At 41.9% G+C, this 21,108-nt stretch overlaps 1 protein-coding gene across 1 annotated transcript in view; it reads left to right on the forward strand.

Annotated features, from left to right (window-relative positions):
• Window positions 1-12,667: 12,667 nt before the first annotated feature.
• asap2a (ArfGAP with SH3 domain, ankyrin repeat and PH domain 2a) overlaps window positions 12,668-21,108 on the forward strand; it is a 73,513-nt gene continuing 65,072 nt past the window's right edge. The window contains exon 1 of the mRNA XM_084143694.1: window positions 12,668-13,178. Within this exon, the coding sequence (XP_083999820.1) occupies window positions 13,053-13,178 (126 nt within the window). The 5' untranslated portion in view covers window positions 12,668-13,052. The remainder of the gene's footprint in view (window positions 13,179-21,108) is intronic.

Below are 21,108 nucleotides of genomic sequence, written 5' to 3' on the forward strand. Positions count from 1 at the left end.
AAAACTATATCTATTTCTACAGAGGGTTTTTCAACTGGATGCAATGGAAAGACCCCATCAATACATCTACATGGATGAAGCTGGGTTTATTCTCACCAAAAGGAGAAGGAGAGGCCGTAATGTGATTGGCCATCGGGCCATTGTTGGTGTTCCTGGGCAGCGTGGTGGCAATGTCACTTTATGTGCTGCCATCAGCAATCATGGGGTTGTCCACCATCATGCCAACCTGGGGCCCTACAACACTCACCAGCTCCTCATTTTCCTCAATCACATGCGAGATGCTTTGTTAGGGCAGCAGGATGAGCATCCCATCTATGTTGTTGTTTGGGACAATGTGAGTTTTCACAGAGCCCTCCAGGTTAGAGAGTGGTACAATATGAACCAAGGTTTTATCAATCTTTGCCTTCCACCGTACTCCCCTTTCCTAAACCCCATTGAGGAATTCTTCTCCTCATGGCGGTGGAAGGTATATGAACGCCAACCTTACACCAGGGTAAATCTCCTGCAAGCCATGAGACTTGCCTGTGGTGACATAGGTGTGGAGGCATGCCAAGCCTGGATACGGCATGCCAGGGGTTTTTTCCCCTGTTGCCTGGCCAGACAAAATGTGGCCTGTGATGTGGATGAAGTCCTGTGGCCTGACCCAGTACGGAGACATGATGCTGTGGCTGAGTAATGCACTTATTTGTATATTTTTGTACTTTATTTTTACATGGGCTTACTGTACACAAGTGGCAAACGCATAAGATTTCTGTTTGTTTTTACAAGTGCTACATGTAAATGCACAAGATTTCAGTTTTGTCTTTTTGTACAAGTGCTAAATGCACAGTTTTTTTTTGTTTTGCAACATGCATTTAGCCTACAGTGAACAATAAACATTTATTTCTCCAGCTTCATGTCCTGAGCATTGTGTTTTCTATTTTTCTACGTAGTGTTTAGTGACTGTTCAGTAGTGTTTTTTATTTTGATTGACTCAGGGCACGATTTGACAACATAGTTCAGTTTTGAGCACAGATTGAACGGTTTTGAGGTGAAAGTTTGGTTTTGCAAGAAGAGTCTGAGGTTTTGTGAATGTAGCTTGAAAATTGGGTTTTGTGTTCACAGTTAAGAGAAAAGGAGAGCAGCTTTCAAGAAATGTGTCTTAGCAATCGAGAAAAACTGTAAAGTACCACGGCCGCCTGTGCTGTAATCTCGCTTTTCCTGGAAGCCATTTCTCTCCTTGCCACAGCAGAGGAGCAGCATATTCTCAGACTCATTGCATTGCAGGTGCTGTTGCCGCCATGTGTGAATCTGTATTCATGCCCTGGAGGAATGGGAAGAAGAGAATGTGTCAAACCAAGCCAACCACCCCAGAAAGCATGTCCTCATTATCCTGATACCCCTGGGTAGGAGTGGAGATAATGACCACAGCAGCAACAACTTTACCACTAGCAAGCACTGCAGAGTGGGCTCACAATACATGCAGACTGGGAGGGAGGGGAGTGAATGTGTGTGAGCAGACTCAAATTCAGGAATGCACCTTACCTTCCCTTAAATCACCAGTATTGCCCTTAGTTACTCAAAGTAGCATCTCCTGCTGACTTTTTTGAATTGTTTTTGTGAGAGTTCTGCAGGTTTTAGAGTCCTTACTACAAAATAAAAGTCACCATCTAAATAACAAAATGTGTGTATGGCTGGGTAGCCAGGACTGTTAATGAAAGCCTGCAGTTAGATAAACATACTAGGATAAAACGACAGCGCAATACTTTTTTATTCAAGGTGACTTACAATGGGATCAATATTCCAATACTACTGTGGCTTATCATACTGGATCTTCCTTATCTTGCCTCCTTGTGTGTTACCCCTTTAATTAATGCTATAGCCTGATAAAGAACAGGGTTGGTAATGCAGGCGGCTGTGTTCTGTTGCTATATCTAGAGGGTGCTAAAATACCACTCTTTTTCACTTTTTTCTTTAATACATTGGCATATTTCAGCTAATATCTATGGTATCTAATATCCATGGTAATATCTATGGTATTCTGCAAAACATTTTCTCCAATGTTGAGAGGGCTACTATATCTAATCTTCTCACTCTCCAAGAGGGAGGTGCCAACCCTGTCACACATTATCAATCATTGAGGACATGCTTTTTCGTGACTAACACATCCATAGAGGCAATCATATTTTTTCATCAACGTTCCTGAGCATAAGGGCTTTCCTTTACCCACACTCTGAACCCCTCAGTCTAAAATGTCTGACTGAACTCACCTGTTTACGTCTCTGAAATCTCCACTGAGGATTCTACTAACGCTTTCAGTTCATATGCTGGGTTAGCATCCTCAGACAATATAGTGGTGGGAGGATTGTTGCTAAAGGCTATTTGAAGCATTACCCAGCAGGACCACCACTGTCCTCTGACTCAAATGAATGAACAACGTGCCCCAGAGATACACTTTCTTCTTTCACATCCATCCATCTCAGCGGATCCCTTCTTTTATACACCAATTCAAATGCATCCCAGTTCGAATCAATCTGTCTTCCTCTGCTTTAGTAGTGGTAGTAGTGGGGCATTATGGGAATTTCACTATGACAGGTTACAACTTAGGGAGTTCACAGAACTGTCAGTGTTCTGATATGGGTTTATAGTTGTTAAGCTGATTCAGTCCAAGCTTACAAAGCAATCTGCTCACAAACGGTTACCCAGGATTGCATTCAATTAAGGTGAATGGAGTCGGCAGCTGTGGTTGTAGCCCGATAGTCCTCCCCAAAGTCTTATCCATTTCTGCAATTGGCTGCATGTCAGCCAGCTAAGAGCATATTGAAAAGGTCTGCCCCTCTGGGACCCATGGTGTACTTCTACTGTAGTACAGCATATGCTCACACTGGGTATGATATTGAGAGTGGGATGGAGCCATGTCCTGTATTGCATTCTTTGCTATATGAGCAGACTAGAATGTTCTGGCACAATGTCTGTCACCACTGCCTGTCTTCTCTGATATATGACATTTGTCACTTCCAGTGAGTAAAAGCAACCCCCATCCAAATGACAACAAATGGACTTACAGTGTATATGGGGAGACATCGGAAGTACTGTACCTTCCAGCTCCTTCCGCCTCCCTTTATTAATCTCATGAAGATAGTGGTCTCGCTGTCATGAATATTGAGTTGCAGCTTATGAAATGCAACATCGCAATGAAAGATTGGTTTCCAAGGTGTTACCATGCGAGACAAAAAGTTTGTGAATCATCAAATAATTATTTACGACATTTCCATAAATGTGTAAATGACAAATAAATGACTTGTCGTTTGTGTTTTACAACCATAAAGGAACAGCAACTCACGGTTCAGAGGCATACACAAAGTTATATGAATCATTTTCAGCTTGATAATTCGGTGTATTGTACTATCAGCATTTCAGAAGCGTTACAATTATCAAATCTATTGCTGAAATTCTACCAGTATACCAAATATACTACCAGTATACTACAGAGTATACAAAATATTAAGAACCAGGTGAAAGGTGAAATCCAGGTGAAAGCTATGATCCCTTATTGATGTCACTTGTTAAATCCACTTCAATCAGTGCAAATGAAGGGGAGACAGGTTAAAGAAGGATTTTTAAGCCTTGACACAATTGAGACATGGATTGTGTATGTGTGCCATTCAGAGGGTGAATGGGCAATACAAAAGATTTAAGTGCCTTTGAACGGGGTATGGTAGTAGGTGCCAGGCGCACCAGTTTGTGTCAAGAACTGCAACGCAGCTGGCTTTTTCAAATAAAATAAAATTGTATTGGTTGCATACACATATTTAGCAGATGTTATTGCGGGTGTAGCGAAATGCTTGTGTTCCTAGCTCCAACAGCGCAGTAATATCTAACAATACACAACAATACATACGAGGGAGAGGGGGGGGGGGGGTGCAATTCAATATTAGGAAGGTGTTTCTAATGTTTTGTATACTCAGTGTATGTCACTATATCGAATGTGTTACTGAGCCATATTGTGTAGTGTGCTGTAGCTAATGAACAGGTGCTACTTAGTTGATTGCATTCCAGGGTTGTGAGTGAGAGGATTCCCTGGGTGGGGGTTAGGAGGTGTTGAAGTGTGGGGGTGGGGTATGTAACTAGGAGACAAAGAGATGATGAGGAGGGTTGACATGTTCCCTGTCAGAGAATAATAAAGGTCTGAGACACCCTACATGCCTGGGCTTGTGGGAATGAATCCTCTGGGAAATCATAATGACTATACCATTTAGACATTACCCCAGGATGTCATTGATAGTCTATTGCACACTTCCTGATGTTCAGGTCTTAGAGATGGCTTTCATGGCTTTCAATAATGTGGTTTTAAGCAGTAAATCAATTAAGGAATCCAATGGCTTGATATCCTTGATGTTTTCAAGGTTAAGTGAGACTGAGAGTCGTCGTTCAGAAGCTTTCATTTTTACACACACAAGTGCACGGAATTAGGCCTAGACTTGCAGCGTTTCCCAAACTCTGTCCTCGGGACCCCAAGGGGTGCATTTGGTTTTTGCCCTAACACTGTACAGCTTATTCAAATGATCAAAGCATGATGATTAGTTGATTATTTGAATCAGCTGTGTAGTGCTAGTGCAAAAACCAAAACATGCACCCCTTGGGGTCCCGAAGACCGAGTTTGGGAAACCCTGGCCTAGAGGTTAAAATTGACAAAAGCTGTCAAATAAAAGATGAATCAAGTCACTACACTCTTTAGAAGTGGTACCAATGTAAGATAATTTATGATAGATTTACATATCATCTCTGGACTCCCTTATAAAACATACATTTTTGTAAGGAGAAGTATAACACATGTAAATTACATCATCGATCATAACATGCAACAAACTGAGTCCTCAGGAATTGTAATTAGCTTCGGAGAGAGTGCAAGAAACACTTTTATATTTTACTCGTAAACTGATTTCCTATTGATTAGGTAAGCTGTAATCAAAGCTGACCTTTGTCCTAATTGACATTAAGCAGTTAATCCTACATTGAGTTGAGGAAAGCAATGCAGTCAGTGTCGGATCAATGTGACAAACAGGCAGAGATAATACTAGATCAGAGATGTTGTAACCTTTTTACAACCACACAATTGATAGGGGACACATTAAAATCCAGCCTGAAGATTGTGGATCTTTATTAACTCTTATTACAAAAGACATAATCAATTGATGTTTATTCACTTATAGTCACAGTTAGTGTAATAACAATATTGACAATGATAAGAAGAGGTATGGGGATTAATAAGTAAGTTCTGAGTATGAAGATGCAAGCTGGTCTGTTGAAGAAGCTAGCAGGAAAGAGTGAAAGGTGCTAAGTATTTCATAATGATGACCCGATGACATAACATTTCAGGCACCACCATCTGTGAGTTATTAAAATAGAGCTCACTGTCGAACCAGCCTGCTTATACCGCCATCTTCTCTCTGCAAGGCGTTCGCACCACAGAGATACTATTTTTGGAGTGCAGAGGTGGAGGGAAAGTAAGAGAAAGTACAGTTGGGTTAAAAATAGGTTTCCTCTAAGATTACAGTGGTTTTCAGAATAGTTGTTTTATTTATTTTTTACAAAGAACTACCCCCCTCTTCCATTTCCCTCAGTATAGTTCCATTGTCCTATGACCTTGAACAGACAGAGAGCCCAGTCAATTCATGCATACATTTTGTCCATTTGTCTAGCAAGCATTGCTTTAGCCTGCCCACAAAGCAACATACAGTGGGGGAAAAAGGTATTTAGTCAGCCACCAATTGTGCAAGTTCTCCCACTTAAAAAGATGAGAGAGGCCTGTAATTTTCATCATAGGTACACGTCAACTATGACAGACAAATCGAGAGAAAAAAAATCCAGAAAATCACATTGTAGGATTTTTAATGAATTTATTTGCAAATTATGGTGGAAAATAAGTATTTGGTCACCTACAAACAAGCAAGATTTCTGGCTCTCACAGACCTGTAACTTCTTCTTTAAGAGGCTCCTCTGTCCTCCACTCGTTACCTGTATTAATGGCACCTGTTTGAACTTGTTATCAGTATAAAAGACACTTGTCCACAACCTCAAACAGTCACACTCCAAACTCCACTATGGCCAAGACCAAAGAGCTGTCAAAGGACACCAGAAACAAAATTGTAGACCTGCACCAGGCTGGGAAGACTGAATCTGCAATAGGTAAGCAGCTTGGTTTGAAGAAATCAACTGTGGGAGCAATTATTAGGAAATGGAAGACATACAAGACCACTGATAATCTCCCTCGATCTGGGGCTCCACGCAAGATCTCACCCCGTGGGGTCAAAATGATCACAAGAACGGTGAGCAAAAATCCCAGAACCACACGGGGGGACCTAGTGAATGACCTGCAGAGAGCTGGGACCAAAGTAACAAAGCCTACCATCAGTAACACACTACGCCGCCAGGGACTCAAATCCTGCAGTGCCAGAAGTGTCCCCCTGCTTAAGCCAGTACATGTCCAGGCCCGTCTGAAGTTTGCTAGAGTGCATTTGTATGATCCAGAAGAGGATTGGGAGAATGTCATATGGTCAGATGAAACCAAAATAGAACTTTTTGGTAAAAACTCAACTCGTCGTGTTTGGAGGACAAAGAATGTTGAGTTGCATCCAAAGAACACCATAACTACTGTGAAGCATGGGGGTGGAAACATCATGCTTTGGGGCTGTTTTTCTGCAAAGGGACCAGGACGACTGATCCGTGTAAAGAAAAGAATGAATGGGGCCATGTATTGTGAGATTTTGAGTGAAAACCTCCTTCCATCAGCAAGGGCATTGAAGATGAAACGTGGCTGGGTCTTTCAGCATGACAATGATCCCAAACACACCGCCCGGGCAACGAAGGAGTGGCTTCGTAAGAAGCATTTCAAGGTCCTGGAGTGGCCTAGCCAGTCTCCAGATCTCAACCCCATAGAAAATCTTTGGAGGGAGTTGAAAGTCCGTGTTGCCCAGCGACAGCCCCAAAACATCACTGCTCTAGAGGAGATCTGCATGGAGGAATGGGCCAAAATACCAGCAACAGTGTGTGAAAACCTTGTGAAGACTTACAGAAAACGTTTGACCTGTGTCATTGCCAACAAAGGGTATATAACAAAGTATTGAGAAACTTTTGTTATTGACCAAATACTTATTTTCCACCATAATTTGCAAATAAAATTCATTAAAAATCCTACAATGTGATTTTCTGGAATTTTTTTCTCAATTTGTCTATCATAGTTGACGTGTACCTATGATGAAAATTACAGGCCTCTCTCATCTTTTTAAGTGGGAGAACTTGCACAATTGGTGGCTGACTAAATACTTTTTTTCCCCATTGTATATAATCTATCTGTCACACACTTTCAGAGTAGCTAGGCATTCTCATTTATTGTGGCAATCATACCCTCTTCATGTTAATGCACAAGAGATAATGTACAAAATGAGAGCACATACCGTAATGTTATATTCTTTACTTGAAAATCAACTTGTTAATGTTCAATTTGAAAGTGGAATATGATTTGTGTGGTTCTTTCACCTGTTAGTTACACAATCCTGGGTATGAATGAAGCCCTGGCAGTGGAATGAGGAAAAAGTAATATTACAACCATCTAGATCATTGCTTTGGCATGATGTTAGTTTCCCATAACAATGAAGTGCCAAGTTAATAAAACTACTTTGGATGTGTGGGCTTTCTCTGACCAGAATCAGAAGACAGAGTGTACCAGAACCCCACCCTATGGGTCTGCCTTTTCAATTTAGGACACAATGGTAATCATGAACATTCTTGCCAAGAAACCTTTAATCCAGAATTACGTCTGCTTTTGGTTACTGTTCTGTAAGTCTGCAGCTGTCTTTGGATCCTGGTTTCTGTGCCTTGCAAAAGTATTCATCCCCCTTGGCGTTTTTCCTATTTTGTTGCATTACAACCTGTAATTTAAGTGGATTTTTATTTGGATTTCATGTAATGGACATACACAAAATAGTCCAAATTGGTGAAGTGAAATGAAAAAAATAACTTGTTTCAAAAAATTCTAAAAAATAAATAACAGAAAAGTGGTGCGTGCATATGTATTCACCCCCTTTGCTATGAAGCCCCTAAATAAGATCTGGTGCAACCAATTACCTTCAGAAGTCACATAATTAGTTAAATAAAGTCCACCTGTGTGCAATCTAAGTGTCACATGATCTGTCACATGATCTCAGTATATACAGTGGGGGAAAAAAGTATTTAGTCAGCCACCAATTGTGCAAGTTCTCCCACTTAAAAAGATGAGAGAGGCCTGTAATTTTCATCATAGGTACACGTCAACTATGACAGACAAAATGAGATTTTTTTTCTCCAGAAAATCACATTGTAGGATTTTTAATGAATTTATTTGCAAATGATGGTGGAAAATAATTATTTGGTCAATAACAAAAGTTTCTCAATACTTTGTTATATACCCTTTGTTGGCAATGACACAGGTCAAACGTTTTCTGTAAGTCTTCACAAGGTTTTCACACACTGTTGCTGGTATTTTGGCCCATTCCTCCATGCAGATCTCCTCTAGAGCAGTGATGTTTTGGGGCTGTCGCTGGGCAACACGGACTTTCAACTCCCTCCAAAGATTTTCTATGGGGTTGAGATCTGGAGACTGGCTAGGCCACTCCAGGACCTTGAAATGCTTCTTACGAAGCCACTCCTTCGTTGCCCGGGCGGTGTGTTTGGGATCATTGTCATGCTGAAAGACCCAGCCACGTTTCATCTTCAATGCCCTTGCTGATGGAAGGAGGTTTTCACTCAAAATCTCACAATACATGGCCCCATTCATTATTTTCTTTACACGGATCAGTCGTCCTGGTCCCTTTGCAGAAAAACAGCCCCAAAGCATGATGTTTCCACCCCCATGCTTCACAGTAGGTATGGTGTTCTTTGGATGCAACTCAGCATTCTTTGTCCTCCAAACACGACGAGTTGAGTTTTTACCAAAAAGTTCTATTTTGGTTTCATCTGACCATATGACATTCTCCCAATCCTCTTCTGGATCATCCAAATGCACTCTAGCAAACTTCAGACGGGCCTGGACATGTACTGGCTTAAGCAGGAATATCCGGAACTTTGAACATCCCACGGAGCACCATTAAATCCATTATAAAAAAATGGAAAGAATATGGCACCACAACAAACCTGCCAAAAGAGGGCCGCCCACCAAAACTCACGGACCAGGCAAGGAGGGCATTAATCAGAGAGGCAACAAAGAGACCAAAGATAACCCTGAAGGAGTTGCAAAGCTCCACAGCGGATATTGGAGTATCTGTCCATAGGACCACTTTAAACTGTACACTCCACAGAGCTGGGCTTTATGGAAGAGTTGCCAGAAAAAAGCCATTGCTTAAAGTAACAAATAAGCAAACATGTTTGGTGTTCACCAAAAGGCATGTGGGAGACTCCCCAAACATATGGAAGAAGGTACTCTGGTCAGATGAGACAAAAATTGAGCTTTTTGGCCATCAAGGAAAACGCTATGTCTGGCGCAAACCCAACACCTCTCATCAAGACATTTAAATGTCTTGGAATGGCCTAGTCAAAGCCCAGACCTCAATCCAATTGAGAATCTGTGGTATGACTTAAAGATTGCTGTACACCAGCAGAACCCATCCAACTTGAAGGAGCTGGAGCAGTTTTGCCTTGAAGAAGCTTATTGAGACATACCCCAAGTGTCTCTACAAAGTATTGACTTTGGGGGGGTGAATAGTTATGCACGCTCAAGTTTTCTGTTTTTTTGTCTTATTTCTTCTTTGTGTTACAAGAAAAAATATGTTGCATCTTCAAAGTGGTAGGCATGTTGTGTAAATCAAATGATACAACCCCCCCCCAAAATCCATTTTAATTCCAGGTTGTAAAGCAACAAAATAGGAAAAATGCCAAGGGGGGTGAATACTTTCGCAAGCCACTGTACATGTGAATTGTGTATCTCTACACTGCAGTATGATGTCATGTTATAGCTATGTCACTATTCCTCACCTTATTTTGAAATAAGAAAGCAGTTTGGTATACACTATGATGTCAAATGAAATGTAGAATCAAGGGATTGTTGAACGTGTGCACATTTTGAAATTCAAATTTCAAAGAAACTCTCCTCCAGCAGTGCCAATACCTTTGTCATACATGGATATCTGCTATTACAAACAGAGTTGGCTTTCCGATTTGATATTCAGAGCGCCTGTTATTTTGATTCACCTCAGATCCATAACGAGGATGCCCACCGACTAATAAACAAGCTTGTGTTAGGTTTATTAGGCAGACTGACAGCTTCTGATTTGGAAGCTCTTCATGAGCATTGGCAAAAACTTGGCTGTAAAAGACAACAACAAAACATTGAGGCTTCACAATATTGATACTGGTTTTAATCAAAGACTATATACATTATATGTTGGCTAGAAGAAAAGTCTGTCCTTGAGTTTCATTTTCAAACTTTCGATGGGCCTACACAGGGATTGAAAGTAATCTAGGGCCCAGAGTTTCCCAGTGAGGTGATGTGGTCAAGAAAACCCCTGGCCTATACAGAGCAGAGTGAATGATGATCCTTTCAACCATATCCCAGAGAGTGACTATGTGAAAGAATGTTAATAATCAAGGGGGAGTGTGGCTACCTTTGGCCTCTGTAACTCTGGGTAGCAGATGTTCATTGGGATTGTGCTGAACGCAGCCCAGTGTTGTGATTTAAAGGCTGCCCAGGGTTCCAGCCTGCCGCTGGGTCTCTACTTATAAACGGTGGCGGTCCCGCCGAGGTTGAATGAAACAGGGAACGTCAGCAGATTCTCCATCACAAAGCCCAGGAAAAACACAAGCGTTAGGGAGCTCAGTGAATCAGTCCTTCAAGCTCCCCCCAAAACTACAGTGTAGGAGAGACTATTCAAAACACCTCAATGTATAATGATGGAGATGTTTTTTTAATACTCAACAATGTTTGGGGTAGAATATGAAACTTTCATATCTATTTCTGGCTGTTCCTCATAAAAACCTGTCAATGTTTTCTCCCATGAGAATACTCTGCTCACTGTATCATGGCAGTGCTAATGCCACTAGTTATAATTGGTGTATGCTCTTCTTGTAGAGATATAGAGATAATAGTCCTCTTCTAATTATCATTTTAATTAGTCTTTTGTTGCGATGCAGCAGGGTGTAACGCTAGCATCGACATAGTAGAAACTCCTTGTCAGTGTCACATTAGTAAATTAATGTTTCTTGCATTGATTCCAATGCCCGGCTTCCCTCCATAACCAAAGGTGGACACAGAGAGGAGGCAGGGAACATGATGAGGAAGTGAACTGGAAGTGATCATCGTGTCATAGGAAACTTAGGTACAGTCCTGAGGTCTGCCTGTCTGTCTAGCTCTCTTTCCTTCTCTCTACATCTCTCTCAATCCTTCTACCTACCTATCTCTTTCTGTTTTGCTCTTGGTGAATTAGGCCTACTGAAATGACAGAAGAAGTCCATCAGGATTAGGGCTGACATTACAAAGTTGAAGTCAACCTGCTCTCCGGAGCCCTACAAGGAAGGAAGCAACAGATTGGTGTTATCATACATTCTGATACACATTCTACAATAAAATAATAATGAAACGAGAGGGGAATAGACATCTTTTTGAGTGGACTATTTTCTCACGACAAACAGGCAATAATCTAGAGAACTACATTAATATGAATAACTGACAGAGGCTGCCATGACGGATGCCATGCATGACAACCAGTTCTACACAGCACAACACAGCCACCTGCTCATCTGAAGATAAGGGTTTGAAATGCAAGTCTCCAAAGGATTGTTTGATATAGCATTGTCAAAAGGAGACTCTTGTGATAAAGACTCAAATATGCATTTTCTGTATTCAACACTGTATTCAAAGAGATCATGATTTCCCCAAACATACAAAGTACGTATTTACACTGAACAAAAAATAAACACAACATGTAAAGTGTTGGTTCCATGTTTCATGAGCTGAAATAAAAGAGTGTGCAATTGGCATGCTGACTGCAGGAATGTCCACCAAAGCTGTTGCCAGAGAATGGAATGTTCATTTCTTTACCATATGCCGCCTCCAACGTCGTTTTAGAGAATTTGGCAGTACGTCCAACCGGCTGATTGCTCCCAACTCATAGGAATCCACACCCAATTGACAACTTTAAAATGGTGGACGCCCTCAATGGAAATGTCTATCTCTATGAGACTAACTCTTTTGCAAATGCAAATGCACCATAGAATAATAGTACGTTGAAAGTCAAGCTGTTGCTAATAATTATTTGTTTTCCACAAGCTTTCATTTTATAGCCTTTTTAAGATATTGAAGTATGTTCAGTTGTGCAACTGGCTAGGTATCCCCTTTTCCAAACAACAAGTTAACTTTTTAACTGTAATTTAATATGTGTATTAATTAATTTATAGATTATTCTGATTTAGTTTTATCTTACAATGAATGGAAACATAATAATGAACAGATTCAGTACTATTTCTATTTTCCAGTCAGTTTTAATCAATTTTAAAAACCTCTCAGAATACCGCTGTAATGATGACAGAGACCACGCCTTCCTTCGACTCTGATTGGGTTATATTTGCCAGCTGGTGTTCTCCATTGGATAGTGCACATCCATTGAATCCCTCCTTCACCTTTGTCAATTTCTGCACTTTCATTGAAACGCCTTGTTTGTTTCCAAGGATAGGAAAGAAGTTCACAGGCTTTATCTGAGGTTTGGAAGACAGAGGGCACCACCAGAAGAGAAAAGCCTAGAAGCTCTTTTTGGATTTCCCTGGAAGTCGAGTACCCGCCAAATTGACGGGAAAGGATACATTTTAGAACAGTGACCGCGAGCCATCGAATCGAAAAGGCTGCAGTAGCAACTGAGTTAGAAGCGTGCAACATTGTTGCAGTGAGGTTGTGCTGTGACTGCGCGAGCGCGAACAAGGGAACAGCACACAGCAATGGTTAACTTGAGAGCATTTTATCAGACTTTTCTATTGTAAACTTTTCTCAAATTCGAATTAAATCCTTGAAGTTTAACAGGAATACAATATATTTTCTAAAAGGATAAAGAATGCCGGACCAAATTACAGTTTCGGAGTTCGTGGCGGAGACAAATGAAGATTATAAAGCGCCAACGGCTTCAAACTTCACCACTAGAATGTCCCACTGTAGGAATACCGTTACTGCTTTGGAGGAGGTGAGTTGTTCGGTGAATGTAGAAGCCTATAGGCTACTTCAAGGTCCTCATTCGGTAGCGTCAATGGACACGACGGGGGTTATAGCTAATGCATAACTTCAACCTAGTTGTATTACGTTGGTCGGTTATAAACGTACCCTAAAGTAACTGGCAAGATGTTGTCATCACAGTAGGCTATTTTGTGAATGGTTGGGCGTTTTCATCAAGCAGGCTACTAGCTCCATTTGTCCTGCATTGCTCTCACACAGAGGAAAGTGGAAACGTATCTTCTCCAATTAGGCTACTAATCGTCATTGATTTTACACAGCTTCTCTATTGTTGCTATTATGTGCATAAGAGAATAAAAGCCAAATAGTTGTTGGATAATAGAACTGCGTAATGGGAATTAGCCTCTTTGTTTACTTGGGGCCGCCGCCTTTGGCCATTAGTTTACAATCAACGAGTTCAAAACGAATCGCTTGCCCCTAATGACAAATTAACGTAAAATAATAACAATTTTCCCAGGGAAACATGGACAGCACAGTGGAAAATTATATCATGCAAACAAAGACTCTACATGTTTTTTTGTTTTTACAATGTAATGTATATTGAGGAATAGAGCTTTGCAATGAATGTGGCACCTGTCTCAAAAATTAAGTATTTATGTTGCATTGTTAGGCTACGCCCGAAATACTATTTTACTTTGGTTTATTAGATGGGGAAGCTTAATCAAACTTGCAGGTCGTTATCAGAAAGGACACTTCTGCTTTGTTCTATGAAAACCCACCAACACCACCCATCTCTATACAGCCAACTGAGAGCTCTGAGCCTCGCCCTGTCAAATGATATAAATAGCATTTCCCACATGGGAAGCTTCGCACCACAGACTGCATATGCGCCACTTCCACATATTACTAATCACATAGCCATTGTTCAAAAGGCAACAATAGCTAATGTCATCCATTTCTGAAGTTACATAAGTGACCAGCATTTGAGACCCAGCAAAATGTTTGAAATATGCCTGCTCCATTCTTGGTTGTGCGTGAGGAGACCCACCTAAGCCCTTGATCATGTCCCCAAACCTGTTGTATTGCCATTGTTTGCATGAAAGGTGTGCAGCTAATCTTCCTCCATTATCATGCATGTAAAGATGTATACTGAACAAAAATATAAATGCAACATGTATAGTGTTGGTCCCATGTTTCATGAGCTGAAATAAAAGATCCCAGAAATGTTCCATACGCACAAAAAGCCTATTTCTCTCAAATTTTGGGCACACTCCAGCCCAGGACCTCCACATCTGGCTTCTTCACCTGCTGGATCGTCTGAGGGGGGAGAAGGAGGGGTGCTGAGGAGTGAAATCCATAGATTAGGGCCTCATTTATTTATTTCAATTGACTGATTTCCTTATAGGAACTGTAACGCAGTAAAATGTTTGAAATTGTTGCATGTTGTGTTTTATATTTTTGTTCAGTATATGTAGTTATTTCAGGGAGGAAATGCTGCAGGAGGGACAATAGGTTCATGCTAAACAAACTGTTTTGTATGCTTTGAAATGATATCAATCTCAACCGTTTATATTTTCCAGTGATGAAGACATGGATGTATGGTGAGGTATATTTTTCGAACACACATTGTGTCCAGACGGCTGCCTGGAATCAGAAATGCAGTCAAAAGGTGCCTTGGCCCGCAGCAGTGCTTTTGAACACGACAGTGTAATCTCTACAGATTTTTCTTCTTATTGTTCTAGTAGTGTTATTAAGGAGCTATGAACAAATGCAAACCGTATTTGATTAATCCATTTGATTTAAGCAGGTGAAAGGTCACAAGTTTTTTTTTTTTTTTTTTGTGTATGGGAAGTAGGCCTAATATTCATTGTCATGTCTATCAATGGACACTGGCACTGTCAATCAGAGAAGCAACTTCCTATTAAATGAGGTAAATAGACAACAAAGAAAGACCCCAGTGCCTTTTGGTTCTCTATTCCTCGCTCCTTGTTGATGACGAAACAATAAAGACCCACTGTTTTATTTCACATGGGCATTAGGCTACATCCCTGTTTATAGAGTGCACCAAGGATATCTGATAGGGCTGTTTTGGATTCCCAGCACTGTGCTGATTCTGTGACCATAAAGAATTGTGGCTTGCTATAAAAGTGCTAGTGTCTCCATTTTTGTCCTTGAAGTGACAGTTGAGGACTGTCTGAATGTAGCGGTAGCTGAACACATCTAGCCTACTCAAGTCTGTATTTCAGCAATGAAAAATGTCGACTGTGCAGCAGATCTTTCGCAATATATAGAACAACCGTTGTCATTCCTTTTTTTATAATTGCCTTATTGCTTGTCATACTGCCTCACTCTTCACATCCCTCAAACTGGACTGATGGCATTGATGGGGTCTGTTCAGATGAGCCCTCTATCCCCACAGTGTTGCACAGAGGGAGATACTCTATCTATGAGACACTATACAACTCACAGAGCTTAATGGGACCTTGTCTGTTGCGTGATAAACCAATTACAGTGGACGGAACGTTAATTAGGCTTGCGGCTGTAAAAGCTTTGTCGATCATCCCCAAATAAATTGGCTTAATGTGTCCAGCAGAGGAGGAGCCAATAGAAGTGCTACTCGGATTACCGTGTTCTTAAAACCACAACTATAAAAAACGGTTTGTCAACTAAGAGGATGTTTGTGCCTTGTGTCATTAACCCCCCCTGGGTTGCTGTAAAACAAGGCAACTCCTCCATGCCTTTGTTTTACCCGCTGAGCTTTTTTTACAAGAGCCTTGGTTTATATTAGTCTGATGATCACATACGTTCTCATTTTGAGCAAGCAAGTCTCTGACTGTGCAGATGTTACTTTGCTCAGAGTTCAAGAGAAATGCACACTGTGTTTTGAAAGAGGCAATGCCATTCACAGAACATTAGGGAAAGGGAAAGGGGGATACCCAGTCAGTTGTACAACTGAATGCATTCAACCGAAATGTGTCTTCCGCATTTAATCCAACCCCTCTGAATCAGAGAGGTGCGGGGGGCTGCCTTAATCGACATCCTCGTCATCGGCACCCATTAGTGTGGACTAAGTGCTCAGGTCAAATGGCACTCACTCTAATGTATTCAGAGTCAAAATATACCATCACTTGTATGCCTTACGAAGAACTGAAAAGATGTCAAACTCCCTCCCACTTGAGGCTAAGAATGTCAGACACTCTTAGTTAGTTATTTGGAGCAGTTAAGCCCCAGTCTTGTCTTTGCCCCTGGCTCTGATTTATCATGCCTCCACCTCCAGATCTGTGTCAGAAGGAGAGATTTTTCTGATAAGTTAATGTTCCCTTCACTAATGGCTGTTGTTCAATTACGCTCCCATTTAACTGCTATGGCAGGGGTTCAAGACAGGAGCATTTGTACAGTAGACTAGAGGCACTGGCAGAGAGGATTTGCTTTTGGCCTCACTCACAACGTGAGCGAAGCCTCTGACTCAAGAACTAAATTGCTGGTCTTACTGAATATCAGCGTTGAACAGCAGGTGAGTTATCTAGTTCTTAGATATGACTTCTAGTTATTTTGGTTTTATGGAACTTCAGCTGACAGCCATGTCACCTCTGATTATGGGTTCCAAACAAACTGCAGTTTCCTACTCAAAGGTACATGTGGGTTAGCACATCAGTGTGAAACCCACACCGTGTTGCATAAACGGCGCCTATCCTTTGTGTTGGCCTGTAAATTGGATGATATTTCATGTGTTCTGATAGCACCCACGGTGCACACACGGGCCTTCCTTTCACAGAGAAACATTCCTGGACTCTGAGCATGGCAGCAGGCCACACGAGTCGACAATAGGGGGACCAATGGTGGACCAGGTTCATTGACTGTCTCTCCCCCCCCATCCATGCTGCTCATTTTTCTCAGTTGAATCATGGATATTTATAACCAGCATTTTGCATGGACATTTTTGTTGTTGTCCTGTACATACATTCCTGAACCCTCTGGCTATTTTATCTCGGCACAACTCTGAGTTCCTCACGTTGGTATTCCAGCAATGTGCTGGTGATGCATGTTGTCCAACTGCATTGTTCTGTATGGAGATTATTGGGAAGTATTAGGGGAATGACAGTGTTGTTCCTGGAATCTGGGGCAACTGTTTGCACCAGCCAGACTCTGTATTGAGTAAATTCTATGTTCCTGGTTAACAATGAGGAAGTGGTCTCCGCTCCATACTCAAGTGGTTTCTAATTGAATTCCCAAAGATTTTGGAAAGCAGGGGGAATAGCGGATGCAGTGAGGGTGACTGCCAAGGCTAGCTGCATTGTCTCATGAAAGGAATGATGCAAAAAGGACTCTTCTTGGCCTTCAATCATCCTTTTCAGCACACTTTTCAAACCCCTCTCCAGTTGTTCTGAATTGCGGTTCCTCTTTGAGTACGGAGAAATGGATGCAACTGATATCCTTTATAAAAGATTATATCAATACTCTAGCGTCCAGCCACACCAGGCTGCTCCACTCTGCTGAGAGGTGTGTAATCTGAAGGCTTAACAGCAATATGCCCCTGACCGTATCTACAGACAAAGAGTAATAGGTTTTCTCATGGAGCCTACAACCCTGTTCCCTCTAGATAAGCAGCGTGATGGTGTGTCCGACAACCCTTCATGTGTTGTGGTTGTGTTCCCGGGCCAGTGGAAGACGTAGCCTCATCTACTCAGAGATTCTTGTGGCCATTCCAGGCATTGTCCACGGGAACAGCCAGCCAGGCTGGACTGGAACGAGCAGCTGTGGGGCAGAACAGGTGGCATGGAGGAAAGTTTTAACAAGGCCTCAGACACAAGGATTAAGCATGCATGCAGAGACGATCCATGAGTAATTGCCTTAGGGACAACACAGGAGGACGTTTGCCTAGTGAGCTACCCAGACTGCCAGCCACCTTGGCCTGCATATCCCTCTTAAGGAGCTTATCATACTTACTGTAATTGAAATGTCAGATTAACTTTTGGATCAGATGAACTTGTGGATAAAAATTGTATGTCTCTGCGTCCAGTATGAAGGAAGTTGGAGGTAGTTTCGCGAGCCAATGCTAACTAGCTTAGTGCTGTACCCGAAGACTTCAAGTCTGTTAACGTTGTTCTATTCGGTCATTGAAAGCTGTGTAAGTGTTTTTTGTGTCTCTTCATTCTTCAACTTGGTCTTTGTTTTAAAAAATGAGACCTTTAAGGCTTGAGGCAATGTTTTTTCTACAGCTTCACTTCAATCTGTTTGTTTAGCAAATAGGCAGAAATGCCATGTGGTATCACACAATCGGAAACTATGAAAAGTCATCTTTTCCACCCCAAGAGTACCCAGCGTGTTTCCTCCATGGCGTGTGTTAGAAGTGTGAGGTATCTCATACAGCTGGAGCCAGAGGCAGCAGGCTCCCTGTTATCACTGAGTCTCAGGCTCTCTCTCTTGGTCTTTCCTACAGATGAGAAATCCTCCCCATGGGGCTAAACAGTGGAAAGGGGGGGGGGGGGGGTCACGGTACTGACCCAATAATCTTTTGAGGCTGTCCTCCCAACTGGTGAGCCTAGGCTGTTGGGATACAATACTGCAAGCAAATCTCGGTGGTGTGTGGGCATTGATTGGGTAGGGGGGTCAGGAGTGCACTGGCCTTTGTTGGGAGTGGGGTTACATGGAAGTGTGGAGGCCCTCCGTCAGGGGGCCTGTCAAAGATTGCCATGGACAGCTCCTTTTTAAGGCCATTGTTCTCTGACAGGCCGTGCCTCTTCATTAATGAACTCCCTCATTGATTTGTTGCCGTGCCCTCTGCACATGCAGTTTCCTTAGGAATCCTTGTAATTGTGTTGCTGGGTTGTGGCTTTCACTTAAGAAAACTGCAGTGGGCTCATGGAGGACGGGCTTTCAGATGTGTTCACCCTCGAGAGCTTTTATTAGGTTCTGTGAAGCTGGATCTAAGTAAGCCATCAAGAAAGCCAAATGTCTTAAGTAGTCATAAATGGCTAGATTTAGGTTATGTTGTTTTTTACATGATTGGAAGTGCTCTTAGCAATTATGCCCCTTTTCAACAGATGTTCTACATTAATCAACAAAATATAGATTTAAAGACTCTTAAAGGAACTCTGTTTTAGAAATGATCTAAGTCATCCTTGTCAGGCTATGATATCTTTGATATCCTCTGTCCTCATGTGGCTGATATTCTAGTTTCCTGAATGTCGGTCCTCTGACTGACTAGTTCCATTTCTCAAGCAAATCTGTCTCCCTAGATTGTTGGGAAATGGACAGTGCACCCATTCTCTCCACATATTGTAGAGCTGAAAAAAACTACAGAAATGTGCTGAGAGATTTCAACTGTTCGTGCATCTCAAAGAACTCTATTTTTAACACAGCTGAATTTATTATGCCTCTGCCTAACGTGATTCTGTTGCGGTACCTCTCTTCATGTTGACTTGGTACTCCTAGAGACAGGACTTAAGTGGGATGAGAATCCTTAAAAGTAAGTCCTGAAAAACTTAAAAGGAGCTTCATACAAGGATCTTGCATTCCTCTTCATAGCATTCCTTCCACAGCACACTGTACAATATGTTTTCCAGAATGACCAGTTGATCTTTTCTAGGTGAACGCATGGTCTTACTCCTTGTCTATCAAGCCTCCTCATATGCTCCTTGAATGTAACTATGACACTTTGCCTTTGGCATTGCTAAGTTTCCACCATGGTGCCTACACATTGGAAGATGCGAGCAGACCAGAAACTGTTTACGTTCACTGGATTGTTTTTTTTGCAAGACACATTTGGTCCTAATTTACCCGCCCCTCCCTCAAGCTGAGTTTATCAGTCCCCTGCTAATTTATAGACTTTGTTAAATACTCTGTTAAAAGTCAAACAGACTCCCAAAAAGTGTGCTGTCGGGTCTCTTTCCTGATTCCCCTAGGTAGTTAAAGCTCTCTTTTCCTTCAAAGCTTGATATTTGCATTGTCACTTGGTATACTCAGACAGGGCATCATCGAATCCTGAATTTCCAGTTTAACAGTTACTCATTGTACTGCCTACCAGAACATGCCCACTGAGAGTGGATGCGGGTCACTGTGTCACACTTACAGCTAATGGTCTATGTGTGATTAAGTAAAAGTGTACTGCACCATTGGGGTTTGGCGACGCTCCCTGTTTGTCTTTATTTGACCTTTTCATCTTCTGAGCGCTCTATCAATGACCAATCATTGAGGGCTGAGGAAAAGTCCCACTTGCCCCCACTGCTCAGTCACCTCAATCTACAAGCACATCAGTAGTATATATTTTCAATCGGTCCCTGTGAGTCTGTAGTGTTGAGATGGACAGTTCTCACACGGTCTCAAATAGCCACCACGTGTTGAAAAAGCCCAAATCCCTATGCTTTTGAGGCATGCCCCATCTTGTCCAGTGTTCACAGGAAGTGGTGGCTCATGAAAGCTGAGAATCATCTTGCACCCAAACCCCAAGTGCATTATAACCTGTGAGAATCTGCTCAGGCTAGACCCTTGAAAGTTTGTTGACGATGGTTGAGAAAGCCAATTTGCGATGGGGAATTTTGGACCTCATATGTTCGAAAGTGTCTAGATAACACAATAAACCCCCAATGAACACAAAGGAAGGGTATATGTCTTTTGAAGTGGTCAATTGAAGGGCAGAGGGTCAGTCGGATGGCAAGTGGTTTCTCCAGACACAAATGGAGCCATCCATTGATGTAGCCTAGATTGACATGAGGTAGCTAGCTACACCAGAGGTTCGGCACTGGCTGGCTTTCTATTTCAAACTAGGGTTTGTTTTCTTTGACGGTTTTAGTACCTCAGTTTATGTCCTCACCAAAGTGTGAGTATTATTGCTGGCAGGTGGTGACTGTTCAGGTCCAAGGGTGCCCCCTTTAGTAGTTTTTACAGTTTTCACTAAGGAGTAGTAAAGCACCAAACACCTTTGAGTTAGTTTTGAAATAAGT

This window comes from Coregonus lavaretus (assembly GCF_964263955.1).
Source record: "Coregonus lavaretus genome assembly, chromosome: 27".
Taxonomy (NCBI): Eukaryota; Metazoa; Chordata; class Actinopteri; order Salmoniformes; family Salmonidae; genus Coregonus; species Coregonus lavaretus.